This window comes from Symphalangus syndactylus, chromosome X (genome assembly GCF_028878055.3).
Source record: "Symphalangus syndactylus isolate Jambi chromosome X, NHGRI_mSymSyn1-v2.1_pri, whole genome shotgun sequence".
NCBI lineage: Eukaryota > Metazoa > Chordata > Mammalia > Primates > Hylobatidae > Symphalangus > Symphalangus syndactylus.
In genome coordinates this window covers 66,628,866-66,642,394 of record NC_072447.2, presented here as the reverse complement: position 1 = coordinate 66,642,394, position 13,529 = coordinate 66,628,866, and the positions used below count along the sequence as shown (strand labels likewise).

The 13,529-nt window shown below is 45.7% G+C and overlaps 1 protein-coding gene across 18 annotated transcripts in view; it reads left to right on the top strand.

The window, feature by feature from the left end:
• The window catches only part of HUWE1 (HECT, UBA and WWE domain containing E3 ubiquitin protein ligase 1), a 154,756-nt gene that overhangs the window by 122,049 nt on the left and 19,178 nt on the right, over positions 1-13,529 (top strand). For 14 of the 18 annotated variants that reach the window (XR_008654901.2, XR_008654900.2, XM_063634803.1 and 11 more), the window contains 14 exons: positions 290-462; positions 815-963; positions 1,716-1,791; positions 2,579-2,677; positions 3,264-3,397; positions 3,584-3,752; positions 5,088-5,316; positions 5,969-6,147; positions 6,441-6,530; positions 6,692-6,846; positions 8,081-8,126; positions 10,580-10,867; positions 12,660-12,915; positions 13,112-13,242. Coding sequence is in view for 16 of the 18 variants with exons in the window: in XM_063634803.1 (XP_063490873.1) it covers positions 290-462; positions 815-963; positions 1,716-1,791; positions 2,579-2,677; positions 3,264-3,397; positions 3,584-3,752; positions 5,088-5,316; positions 5,969-6,147; positions 6,441-6,530; positions 6,692-6,846; positions 8,081-8,126; positions 10,580-10,867; positions 12,660-12,915; positions 13,112-13,242 (2,174 nt within the window). In the remaining 2 variants the exon portion in view is untranslated. The remainder of the gene's footprint in view (positions 1-289; positions 463-814; positions 964-1,715; positions 1,792-2,578; positions 2,678-3,263; positions 3,398-3,583; positions 3,753-5,087; positions 5,317-5,968; positions 6,148-6,440; positions 6,531-6,691; positions 6,847-8,080; positions 8,127-10,579; positions 10,868-12,659; positions 12,916-13,111; positions 13,243-13,529) is intronic. The other 4 variants (XM_063634810.1, XM_063634811.1, XM_063634809.1 and 1 more) reach the window with 2 other exon arrangements.

The window sequence follows — 13,529 nt, the reverse complement described above, 5'->3', positions numbered from 1 at the left end:
ATGTGGTCATCCAGAATACATTCTGATTTCCAGTCAATAATTTGTTACTCATGTGCTTTCTATGGCCCCATGAAATATGGCATTGATTTAACTCTTGCTTTTAGGATGGGTTCCTTGAAGACATTTAATTCAATTTTTCTTTTTCCTAAACAAAAGTAGAGTGTTAGTTGTGCAACCTTATGCCCCTTTTCTCTTAGTAGATTCCATTGTAAGAAGCTTAGTGTCACTTAGAAAATAGACACCTAGTATTTCTGTGCTCAGTCCATCTCTTTATCTTCCCTTATCTCAGTCCCAACATGGCCAACACAGTCAATGCTGCTCTGAAGCCTTTGGAAACACTTTCCCGGATTGTGAACCAGCCCAGTAGCCTTTTTGGCAGCAAGAGTGCTTCTAGCAAGAACAAGTCTGAGCAGGATGCCCAAGGAGCCTCTCAAGATTCCAGTAGCAACCAGCAGGACCCAGGTAGGGAATCAGAGCCAATGGACTGGAGAGTTGGAGGGGTAGGAGTAGTTGCTTTATGGGCCTGGGGTCACAACTGTTCTGGCTTGGTAGTGTTTCCCTGGGAACTTGCTGGCCTTCCAGAGATCTGTCATAGTGGCGTGGGAATCTGCCCCACAAAGAATTCCTTCAAAATACAGCCTTGTTTGGCTATCCTCACACGTAGCCTTGTCTTTTCCTTTGTCACCCATTCGTTTATTCTCTGAGAATTTTCAAACTTGCCCAAGGAAGGGACCTTATTGTCTTTGCGCTTGCCTCATGGTGCCCAGCACATAGGCACTCTTTGATTATTTTGCTGGTTGGTTGATTGTTTCAGGCGAGCCTGGGGAAGCAGAAGTGCAGGAGGAGGATCATGATGTCACTCAGACAGAGGTGGCAGATGGGGATATCATGGATGGGGAGGCTGAAACCGACTCAGTGGTGATTGCTGGGCAGCCTGAGGTGCTCAGTTCACAAGAGATGCAGGTAGGGAGGCAGATCACCCAGCATTTCCCTGTTGCGGCGCTGAACCAAACCCTTGCCAGGTGGTGTGGGTGGGTGAGTACTTTAGATCCTTGCCTCAATGCTGGCTGCTTTGCAGAGGAGCATGGGTGATATGCTTAGGAGATGCTCAGTAAATGTGTTTGTACTGTATTAAAAGAGGGGTGGGGGCAGGGCCAGGATGCCATGTACTATGAAATGATATAGATCCCAACCAGAAAACTTAGGCACGGGTGAAATGTTGAAGTAGAAAGCTGGCCTGAGACCGTTGGGCCCCGGGTCTTTGATTTACTTTGGCTCTGGTCATTATTGGAAGCTCCTTAACACCACCTTATGCCTATAGCACCAGCTCTTGCTGGGGCATTAAAACAGCAGTCTTCTAAAGACCCTAAAGGAAAGCATTGTAATTTCTGGAGCTGGTAGCATTGGGTAAGAAATTGGGCCTGTGGTCCTAAGCTGCTGGCTTTAAAGAGATCTATTATGTCTTCCTGGACAGTATAAAGACAACCCAGTATCAGATAACTGGGATGGACCAATTTGAAGGATAGTCTGATTGTGGATTGGTAGCACGTGGTAGTTTCTGTGCTAATTATCACTGAATGTGTGGTTTCACGTAACATCCTCTGTCACATGTTATCCTAGAAATGTATGCTCCTTTGCTGGCCTTTTTTAGGGTTTCGGTGCTAGCACAATGATAGACTTGTGTGCATCCATATATATGTTCTATTTCTCTCCAGGTTGAGAATGAGCTGGAGGACCTGATAGATGAGTTGCTTGAGAGGGATGGCGGATCTGGGAACAGTACAATTATAGGTGAGAGCCCCAGAACTGAGTATAGCCTCTTCCTTTGCCTCAGTCTCTCTTGGGAGGACCCTTTTTCTCATCATCTGCTTGCTCAGCTCTGCCTAAGGGCTCATAGCCAGCCTAGATCGCTGCTTGTCTTGATGTTGACGGTCTTACAGATGAGAAATTCACAAGACGTCTACAGGCCTGTGGCAGTCTCAAGTGTTGCCTGTGTGGGGGAGGTGGTGGGAGTGGCCATTGATACAGATGATACATCAAGCACATCAAAAGAGTATTTATTCATGGAGGCCTAGAGGAGGCTGTAGGGTGAGAAAGCACTTCCTTTCAGTTCTTCAGTGAAGTAGTGTAAAAAGAATGATCATTCCCTGAGGGTGGCCCTTTATAAATCTCAGAGGGAAAATGGCAAAGGTACCCTACTGTCACCTGGCTCTGAGGGTGTATGTGTTTCTTGTTTTTACTTTGTTGATCAAGGAAATCAAAGGATAAATGCAAGTAGACATGTATTCTTAAGTTTTACAAAGCTTTTTTATACCCAGTATCCTCTGTGGTTTCACAATTAGTGGGATTGGCAGGGCAGATGTGATCATCCTGTTTTACAGATGAGGAAACTGAGACTCAGACAGGTAAAGTGACTGGCCAAGCTCACCTAGCTAGCTGACAGCAGACAATCCAGGTCTTCTCCCTCATCCAAAAAAAAGTGGATATTTGCTAGGTGTACATAGCTACTTTAGACGCACCCAGTCTGGAAAGGGAAGTCCTCTGTTGTTCAGTGAAGGCTCTGCTCTGTAACCTTCAGTGAGCAGAAGTGGAGAGGATGAATCACAAGAGGACGTGCTGATGGATGAAGCTCCTTCCAACCTCAGCCAAGCTTCCACCTTGCAGGCCAACCGAGAAGGTGAGAGTGCCGAGGCCAGAAAGGCCTCCCTTCTTGCCCTGCACGTCTGACAGACACTACACTAGGGTTTTCCTGGAGGCAGCTGCCCACATGTGCAGAATAAGGAAGCATCTGTCTGCATGCGCTGACATACACCATCCACTTTATCCTCAGCCAGTTTTTCAAATAACATGTTACTACTGCTTGCCCAAAGTTTGTCACTTCTTACTTGGTTCGCTTTCTTCTCACCCGCCTGCTATCATCGCTCCAGGTTCCCTCTTGCCAACAGGATATAGTCAATAGCAAAGTAGGGCTGAAAAGGCAAGGGGGCACCAGCAGACTTGGCCAAGTCCTAGACCATGGCTCCTCAAGCACCACCCTCTAGCCAGCCTCCACATTCAGCCACCCTGCTCAGTGTGTTGATGCATTGATTGGCACTCTCAGGAAATCGGGTCTGGCTCACTAAGTCTGTACATCACCCCAGATCTGGTTCTTCCTCTCATAGAGTCAGATATCCCATCACCTTCCCACTCAGCCTGCTGGCCTGCACAGTAGCCTGTTTTCTAGCTACTCAGTTTAGTCCTCCAATGTGCTCCCTTTGTTTTAGATTCCATGAATATCCTGGACCCTGAGGATGAGGAGGAGCACACTCAGGAAGAGGACAGCAGTGGCAGTAACGAGGATGAGGATGATAGTCAGGATGAAGAGGAGGAGGAGGAGGAAGATGAGGAAGATGATCAGGTGAGGGGGGACTGCGTTTGGGTTGGTTCAGATGACCTCTTCCGTGGGAACATAGAGCTGCAGAAAACCAACAGTCTGGGTTGCTAGCCTCAGCGTCTCCCTCCCTCATGTGCACATGTGGCCATGGCACCAGGCTTCAGAAAACCCTTACCTCCAGCAATTCTCCATCTCCTATTTTCCCTTAAGGAGGATGATGAAGGTGAAGAGGGAGATGAAGACGATGACGACGATGGCTCTGAGATGGAATTGGATGAGGATTATCCTGATATGAACGCTTCTCCCTTGGTCCGATTTGAGCGCTTTGACCGGGAGGATGATCTCATCATTGAGTTTGACAACATGTTCTCCAGTGCTAGTAAGATACAGGGGCTCAGCTGGGTTTTTCTCTCTTGATTCTTATACCCTTCTCTAGGGTAAGCCAAGCAGTGGACCAAACCGATCTGATACAGACAGCACTTCTTTTCCTATGCTGACTTCCTGGGGCAAGGGATATCTGAATCCATCTGTCTCATTAGTGTATACTTAGGAGAAGGAATAGTGAGAGGCTGCTTTTGTTCCCTTCACCTCAGTAAATAGGCAGCCATTTTAGAGCCTGGACAACTTGATGATTTGCTTGATTGAAAAAGAGAGACCAAGGCTGACTGCATCAGGCACCCATGTGCACACCACAGTGGCAGGGCAATCAGTAATCCTTATGTCCGTAACACAAGATCTTGAGGGTTTGAATGGTCACCTTTGAGCTTGGCTTTAGGGAGCAGATTTGAACATACTCACTCTATTCATCCAGGATGCATCTTTTCGGGAGAACGAGTGAATCTCTTCCTTCCCCATCAGCGTCAAACTTCCCTTTTAGCGTCAAGTTAGAATCGAGTTCTTAGAATCAAGCTGTCTTGATAGGGCAGGTCTTGACAACTTAAATCACAAGCATGATGTAGTAGAAAACACTGAACTGTTCTGGTCTGTTTTCTTGGCCAATTAATCTCTTACCTCTTTGAGCCTCAGTTTGTCACCTGTAAATGAAAAGTTTGAGAAAAAAATGGGTTGGATTAGATAACTTTCAAGATAACGTCTATGACTATTTTGCATTTTTGTGATTTTCATCAGTTTCCCTTAGAGTTGAGCCTCTGTCCATTCAGCAAATTGAACAATATTTGAGGAGTGCCTACTGTATCCTAGGTACTAGGGATACAGCAGTAAAGAAGGAAATAGTCCTCGTTCCTCATAGGAGTGGTTTATTAGGAATTATAACTAAGCAGGCATTACATTGCAGTATGGTAAGAGAGCACAGAGGTAAAGAGTTATCTAACCCAATCTGTAGAAGTCAAGCTTCACAGAGAAAGTGACATCTTAGGCCAAGAACAGAAGGGCAGGTAAAGAAGTGAGAGAGGAGTCTTCAAGGTGAAGGGAGCAGCATGTATCTGAGGGGCCTAGAAGCACCACTGTGACTGTAGTGTGGAAAATGGATTGGGAGAAGGTACTATTTAGGAGGCTGTTGCAGTATCTAAGTGAGAGATGATGGCATAAGCTATGGTAGTGTCAGTGATTGTAGATGAGTTGTGGGAATGAGGGAGAAAGGACAAAGCTCAGGTTTCCGTGTGAGGAAGTAAGGCCCAGGAGACATGATTCTGCTTGAACAAACATAGAAGAAATTTCTTTTTGACACTGACCCTTTTACATATTGTCCTTGCAGCAGACATCCCCCCATCCCCAGGAAATATCCCTACCACCCATCCACTGATGGTGCGCCATGCAGACCACAGTTCTCTGACACTGGGCAGTGGCTCTTCAACAACTCGTCTCACCCAGGGCATCGGGCGCAGTCAGAGAACCCTAAGGCAGCTGACGGCCAATACTGGCCACACCATTCATGTTCACTACCCTGGGAATCGCCAGCCCAACCCTCCTCTTATACTCCAGAGGTGAGTTACAGAGATCTGTTGGATTCATCGGAGCTCTTGTAAGAATTTTCACTGTGCTTTAGCATTGTCTCAACCTTGGGGGAAATGGTCCATCACTTAATGTTCTTGTCACACACACAAATAAGGTATTTGTTCCATTTCTTCATGGATTACATGTGCAGCCTTTAGGGGAGTGCCGCCTTTTGGGGAATACCAAATTATGTCAATAGTTCTGCGCATGTATTTAGCGATTATTAAGTGTCTCATGCCAAGCACTTAACACTTTAGATATAGACGGGACAAGATCCCTGCCCTCAGGCTTAGAGTTTAGTGAGACAAACAATCTTAAGTAAAAGAAAGGCATATAAGTGTTGTAATGGTTGGTGTACAGACAACAGAGAGGGTGTAGTGGAGGCAGTGTGACCTGACGCAGTGCCTGGCACGTGGGAGCTTATTGACACCCACTTGGTGCCAGGAACTATAGAATAATATACAAATTAAGTACAAAACCAGGGTGGTATTCAGAAAAATAACTTAGACTTGTGTGCACATCATCAGGTTTATAATCATGTTCTGCATTTAATAGAGGATGCATGAAGAGGTTATCACGGTAACAGGTTGCAGGGCACTTCTGGACTTAACAGTGATCATGGTACCCCCCATTACCCTACAGGTTGCTTGGTCCCTCAGCTGCTGCTGACATCCTTCAGCTGAGCAGCAGCCTTCCCCTACAAAGCCGGGGTCGGGCCCGCCTCCTGGTAGGCAACGATGACGTCCACATCATCGCCCGTTCTGATGATGAGCTGCTGGATGACTTTTTCCATGATCAGAGCACAGCTACCAGCCAAGCAGGCAAGTTTGTGTGGTGAAAGGGAGGGTAGAATTTTTCAGATTCTACTTTTTCCCTGCTGAGGAAAAGCAAGACAGTGTCTGCCCTATAGAAAACCCCCATTTTATAGGAGCCAGAACCACTCAGTGACTTAGCCGTGGGCAACAAAAACTTTATTGTCTCTAGGTACTTGTTATGTTCTAAACATTGTGATAGACCTTGGGTCCTTTTAGGGAAATACTGCAATTTTTGGATCGGTGGATCAGTTAATGCTTGACAAGGCCAAGAATCTCATTCCCCTTTGTTCTCCCTACAGGAACCCTGTCCAGCATCCCCACAGCCCTGACCCGCTGGACAGAAGAATGCAAAGTTCTCGATGCTGAGAGCATGCATGACTGTGTTTCAGGTGCGTGGCAGCTTGGTTATCAGGGCAGTAGTGAGCCTTCCAGGGCTAGGGCAAACGTGTGGAGAGTCGTTTCCCTGGTTCTCTGTGGCTACAAGCTCTGCCTCTTGGCTTCCTCCCTGACCCCACCAGAGCAGCCTTTGATTTTTGCCTCTTTGAAACAGTGGTTAAAGTGTCCATTGTCAATCACCTGGAATTCCTGAGGGATGAGGAGCTGGAAGAAAGGCGCGAGAAGCGCAGGAAACAACTGGCTGAGGAAGAAACAAAGATAACTGATAAAGGCAAAGAAGATAAGGAGAACAGGGATCAGAGTGCACAGGTGATTCCCAAGGGCTGGGAGGATTCATCTTTGACTGTGTCTGCCGTAATGTGGTTTTGGCATACACATGGCACCAAGAATCACTGAAGAATCCTAGAATGTTCACGTTGAACCTGGGAAATTTTTTATTTCAAATTTACCATACATTCACCTGGTTTGTAGGGGAAAGAATTCAAACCTAGAGGGGAGATTTCTCCAGTGTCATGGGAAAAACTGGAGCCAGAAGCAGAATGGCTTCTCACTCAACAGTCACACTGCATAGTTTCTACCGCCAAGGACAGCATCAAGACAAGGAGAATAACCTTGTCTAAGTCCATGCTCTTAGTCGCCCACTTCCATTTCTCTTGGTGGACTGCCAGTGTGGGGAATCTTACCGAGATGACCCTATTCCGTCATTTGAGTAAGATCAGCCTAGGTGTCAGATCAGAGAAAATATTTGTACTCTGAACCCCATCACCACATGTCATTTTTTCTAGGGCTTACATGTATAAAATCACTAATATAATTTTGGTTTAGAAGGAAGTTACCTACTGTTTTCTGAAACTTCTGGGACCTCAGACAGAAGTCTTCTAAATGTCTGAGTAAATGTTGATAGAATTATACATTACAGTTTATCACTTGATATAAAATGGGGAAAAAACTGATAGAAATACAAAGAAATAAGACTTGAGAGTGAAAGACTTTAGTACACCCTACTCAGCAGTTAAGGAATCAGGTAGCTTAAAAATAAGGGTAGTGAAGTGTTCAGTTAAAATAACAAGGTTGATCTAACAAATATTTTTATATAGAACTTTTTACCTAATACACAGTTACATTGTTTCCAACATGATATAGGATGAAAAATAAGTGAACCTAGCATATGACTGAAAAGGCTAGAGTGGACAAAATAAAAAATAAGCCCCATGAAGGGAAAAAAATACATAGATGAAACCAAGAAATTCTTGCTAGAATGATCATGATCGTGCACATTCCTAAGGGGGTTTTTATTATCCTTTCCTTCCATGTTTATTTCCCCCTCAGCCCCAAACCATTCTTGAAACTGAGTATGTATAGAGAAATTGGACATATATTTGCACAGTGAAATGATCACCTTCCTTTGGTCACATGACCAAAGCATTCTCCATTAGATCACTGAACTCCTAGATGGTCTGGGTGGAGGATGGCGACTATTACAGTTGACCTCTATCTTAGGTGCTTGCAAAGTCCCACATTGGTCTATCCCTTCTTTTTGCAGTGTACTGCATCTAAGACAAATGACTCCACCGAACAGAATCTCTCAGGTAACTCTCCTTCCCTTTCTCCCTTCTTACTAATCAGTTGGTTGCTTCTTTATCCTGATAGTTCCGAGTAGCTGGCCCACATAGGCTGAAGATGGACACTGGTGCTCTGTGGGATGAGGTAGTAGATTGTATAGTTTTAGGGTCATACCCCATCTTGGAGATAACTATACAGTCTACTGTCTTTCCCACGGTGGTACACTTCTTCTCCGACTGGCTCTGTTCAGGTTCTTGTTCTGGTTATTATCTACTTCGTTCTGGCATGGGTAGTGAGGTCATGTGTCTTGTTCATTTCCTGACTGCAACTCTGTCCTCTGAAACAGCATGTTCATGTACATCTTTGAAGTGGCTGGTCCTTTGATGACCACCATGGTGTGGCACTTCATGAGAATAACTGATGACATTGGTTCTCAAATGCCACTCCTCTGTGGAAACGAACAAAATCAAGGAGCTTTAATGCCTTTTTCATAAAGCTGAATTTATTCCATTTAAAAGGCTGTTTTTGTATTTAGAGATCATATTCCTAATTCTGTGGTACCAAAATATTTTTATTAAATGATGTTGATTGGATGTTTTTTTCTTACATGGCTAAACTAAAAGTTGGCAACCCCCACATTAGTCTCTACTTTTTGTTCTTTTTTTAATTAAATTTTATTGGTCCATGGAATCTAAAAGTCTAGGAACATTGTCTTGGATAGTGTGCTGTTCATGAAGGTAGCTCTGTGGGCTTAGTGATATGACTGCCATATGCTTCCTATTCCCTCTGATCTTCTTAACAATGGTCAGTAGCCATTTTGTGATTCTATCAATTGGTTCATGTGATATCATATGTCTCCCCCACCCATATTTCCTCAGAACATTCTTCTGCCTCCCTACACCTGTATCCTTTCGCACTTGAGTTGGAAAATGATTGTACCAAAGCCTGCACAATATTTTTTAAAGCAGTGAAGTAGGGTAGATGCCTTGGTACCCTTAATGTAGCAAAAGATCTTTAAAAGAGTCTGTCACCACATAAAATGGCCTTTTGCTTGCTGCCCTTAATAGAGGATTCTGCTCATGCCAGGGTGAGGTAGTAAGTTGTATTGTTGTGGGGTAGGGATATTAGGCCCCAATTAGAAGATAACTATACAACTTACTACTTTCCCTGGTGTGTGGCATAGTCACACTTAGTCTTAGCAGTGTTGCCTCCATCAGACAAAGTTGTAGATGTTCCTTGGATAATTTGGACTGGAAGAAAAGAGGCGTGGAAGGGGACAGATGGTGTTTAGGGTGAGGCAGATGTCATTATAAAGTGACTTGTCTTTCATTAATTGGAGCATATAATTATTTTACCTTTGGGCGTGAACTCATTTTGCTATTCTTCAACTGTGTAATGATTGCATTTTATTAGTAATAGAACAGGAACATGCGCAAGGGAATGGAAAGCATACTTTAAGAATTTGGGGCCAGGCGCAGTGGTTCATGCCTGTAATCCCAGCACTTTTGGGAGGCCGAGGCGGGTGGATCACCTGAGGTCAGGAGATCGAGACCATCCTGGCCAACACGGCGAAACCCCGCCTCTACTCAAAATACAAAAATTAGCCAGGCTTGGTGACACTCGCCTGTAGTCTCAGCTATTCAGGAGGCTGAGGCAGGAGAATTGCTTGAACCCAAGAAGCGGAGGCTTCAGTGAGCTGAGAACACGCCACTGCACTCCAGCCTGGGCAACAGAGCAAGACTCTGTCTCAAAAAAAAAAAAAAAAAAAAGATTTTGAAAGGCTGGACGCAGTGGCTCACGCCTGTAATCCCAGCACTTTGGGAGGCCGAGGCAGGTGAATTGCTAGAGCCTAAGAGTTTGAGACCAGCCTAGGCAACATGGCAAGACCCTGTCTCTACTAAATATACAAAAAATTAGGTGTGGTGGCACATGCCTATAGTCTCAGCTACTTGGGAGGCTGAGGTGGGAGGATCACCTGAGCCCGGGAGGTGAAGGCTGCAGTGAACCATGATTGTGCCACTACACTCCAGCCTAGGCAACAGTGAGACCCTGTCTCAAAAAAAAAAAAAAAACAGAGTTTTGAACGAAATTCTGACCATTTCTTGCTCCAAATAGATGAAGTGGGAGGATCAGTAGGATTTTGGTAGTTAGATTTTCTGTGTACCTACAGAGACATTTAGCCTCACCCTATATGGCCTGAAATCTTCCCCCTTCCACCTGCAGGGCACAGAAAGGATTTTATTCTTAGGATCCACAGAGTCAGAGCTCCAGTTCTTGCATTCTTGGGACAGAGATAGCACTGTGCCTTAACCTTCATCCTTAGTATACCAGACCAGAGATGTTCCTTGGAGCATTTTTGTTGTGGGGGTGATCACTGGCTGGGTGGGATACTTATCAGGCCACATTTGCTGATTGGGGTGGCTCCCCTCATCATTGGCTGGTTGCCCCTTAACCACTGTTATTGTTCTTTCCGAGAAAGATGGGACGCCTATGCCTGACAGCTACCCAACAACCCCATCTTCAACTGATGCAGCTACATCTGAGTCCAAGGAGACCCTTGGCACTCTGCAGTCCTCACAACAGCAACCAACACTCCCAACCCCACCAGCTTTGGGAGAGGTTCCTCAGGAGCTGCAGTCCCCAGCTGGAGAAGGGGGCAGCTCTACACAGCTATTGATGCCTGTAGAGCCAGAGGAATTGGGTCCCACAAGGCCAAGTGGGGAAGCAGAAACAACTCAGATGGAGTTATCCCCAGCTCCCACTATAAGTGAGTAGAATTTTAACATTTGGGGAGGATGAAACGAGGGAAGAAAGGATGTCTTTGTAGCTTCTCTTTGCTCTCTTGCTTGAGACAAATAGTAGGAGTTCAACTTCTCAAATAATAGGATCTTGTCTTGCACATTCACTTTCTTAAGTGAAGTTGAGGTCCTGAACTGGTGATAGTTGAATGTCTAATGATATTGGTGATGATACCAACAGTTCATTGAGGCAATTACTCTTTCTGGGCTATCACCCCAGGCTTATTATTTAAAAACAACTCTCCAGCTGGGCATGGTGGCTCATAATCCCAGCACTTTGGGAGGCCGAGGCAGGGGGATCATTTGAGCTCAGGAATTTGAGACCAGCCTGGGCAACATAGTGAGACCCCATCTCTATTGGGGGAGAAAAAAACTCTCCAGAATTGATGGTGTTATTTACATGAGTAAACTGAAACTCAGAAATGAAATAATTAGCCCAAGTCACTCTATAAGTGGTTGAACTGGAATTAAAATCCAGAGCTGTCTGACTTTAAAGCTTACTCTCTCCTTCCACAGTTTCCAGGATGGCAAGCATGTCACCCCACACTTAGAGCTCCCCCATTCTCCTGGCAGACACTGTTTATCTCATGACACTATTTCTCACTGGTTTGAAATGGGGCCTCAAAAGTCTTCTCAGCAGTATTTCAACAGGATAAATTGATACCTGCTTGCCATCCCTGCTCTATACCATCTTGCTTGTGAAGTTCTCTGGAGAGACCTTAAGGTGTCAGTTTTTTTCTTTCAAGGAACCTTGTTTATTTTATTTTATTTTATTTTATTTTATTTTATTTTTTATTTTACTTTATTTTTATTTGTTTATTTTTTGAGAAAAAGTCTCGCTCTGTCACCCAGGCTGGAGTGCAGTGGTGTGGTCTTGGCTTACTGCAACCTCCGCCACCCGGGTTCAAGTGATTGTCCTGCCTCAGCCTCCCAAGTAACTGGGACTACAGGTACATGCCACCATGCCCAGCTGATTTTTGTATTTTTAGTAAAGACGAGGTTTTGCCATGTTGGCCAGGCTGATCTGGAACTCCTGACCTCAGGTGATCCACCCGCCTCGGCCTCCCAAAGTGCTTGGATTACAGGCATGAGCCACTGTGCCCTACCGAAACCTTGTTTATTTAGAGAACTACAGGGATATGCACGTGCAAGTGGTGCCTGCCGTGAATCAAAGTGAAAAAATCCCTTACCCGGGCTGGGTGCGGTGGCTCACACCTGTAATCCAAGCACTTTGGGAGGCCGAGGCAGGTGGATCATGAGGTCAGGAATTCAAGATCAGCCTGGCCAAGATGGTGAAACCCCATCTCTACTAAAAATACAAAAAACTAGCTGGGCGTGGTAGCAGGTGCCTGTAATCCCAGCTCCTCGGAAGGCTGAGGCAGAGAATTGCTTGAACCCAGGAGGCGGAGGTTGCAGTGAGCCGAGATTGCGCCACTGTACTCCAGCCTGGGCAACAGAGTGAGACTCCATGTCCCCCCGCCCCCCGCCCCCCCCCCCCAAAAAAAAAATCCCTTACCTGGTTTGCCTAAGGAAGATGTTTCACAGGCATGCCTGGAACACAGTAAATGTTCAAGAATTGATAGAAAGGGCTTCAGCTGAACCTTAGAAATCTCAAAGTGAGATTGAGAGGGGGACAGCAAGGGAGAAGTGAGAAGTCTGAGCTGAGATGCCCCTAAGGAAGCAGCCCTATCAAAGACCTTGTCTGTCATTTTGCCCCAGTTCCAGATAGAAACCTAACCTCTCCCTGTGACTTCTTCCTAGCCTCTCTTTCCCCAGAGAGAGCTGAGGATTCTGATGCACTGACGGCTGTCAGCAGTCAGCTAGAAGGCTCTCCTATGGATACAAGCAGCCTAGCTTCCTGTACCCTAGAGGAGGCTGTGGGTGACACTTCAGCAGCTGGCAGTTCTGAGCAGCCCAGAGCAGGCAGCTCCACTCCTGGGGATGCCCCACCAGCTGTGGCGGAAGTGCAAGGCAGGAGTGATGGGTCAGGGGAATCTGCCCAGCCACCTGAGGACAGGTAAGCATGTGTGGGCAAAAGAAGGGTAGGATATATTGGAGGGTCTTTCAAAGCACATTTCATGCTTGTCAACTAATGGACATGCTTGTTATGCTGGGGAGATAAACCTGGTTTCTGTGAGAAAGGGGTATTGTAGCAGTGTTTTATAAACGAGAAGACATAATACAGACAACAACCTGAGCATGATTTCCCTCAGCTCCCCACCTGCATCCTCTGAGAGCTCTTCCACCAGAGATTCTGCCGTGGCCATTTCTGGAGCAGATTCCCGAGGAATCCTAGAAGAGCCATTGCCTTCAACAAGCAGTGAAGAAGAAGATCCCCTTGCAGGTGAGTTCCATGTATGCCCAGGTCATCCTGGGATTGTTTTGGCTTCTAGTAGCCTTTGGCATGGAAATGCCCACCAGCCAAACAGTTCCATTCAGATGGAGGGCATGTATGTGGGAGGACTGACAATAAGGGGGATGCTGGTATGGCGTAATGAAACGGGTCCAGCCTTAGGAGTCAAACTGATCTTGGCTCACTCAAATTCCCCCACTCTGCCACTTCTACCTTTTACAACCTAGGGTCATTATTTAATTTCTGTGATCATGAATGATACCGAGGGGGTGATGATA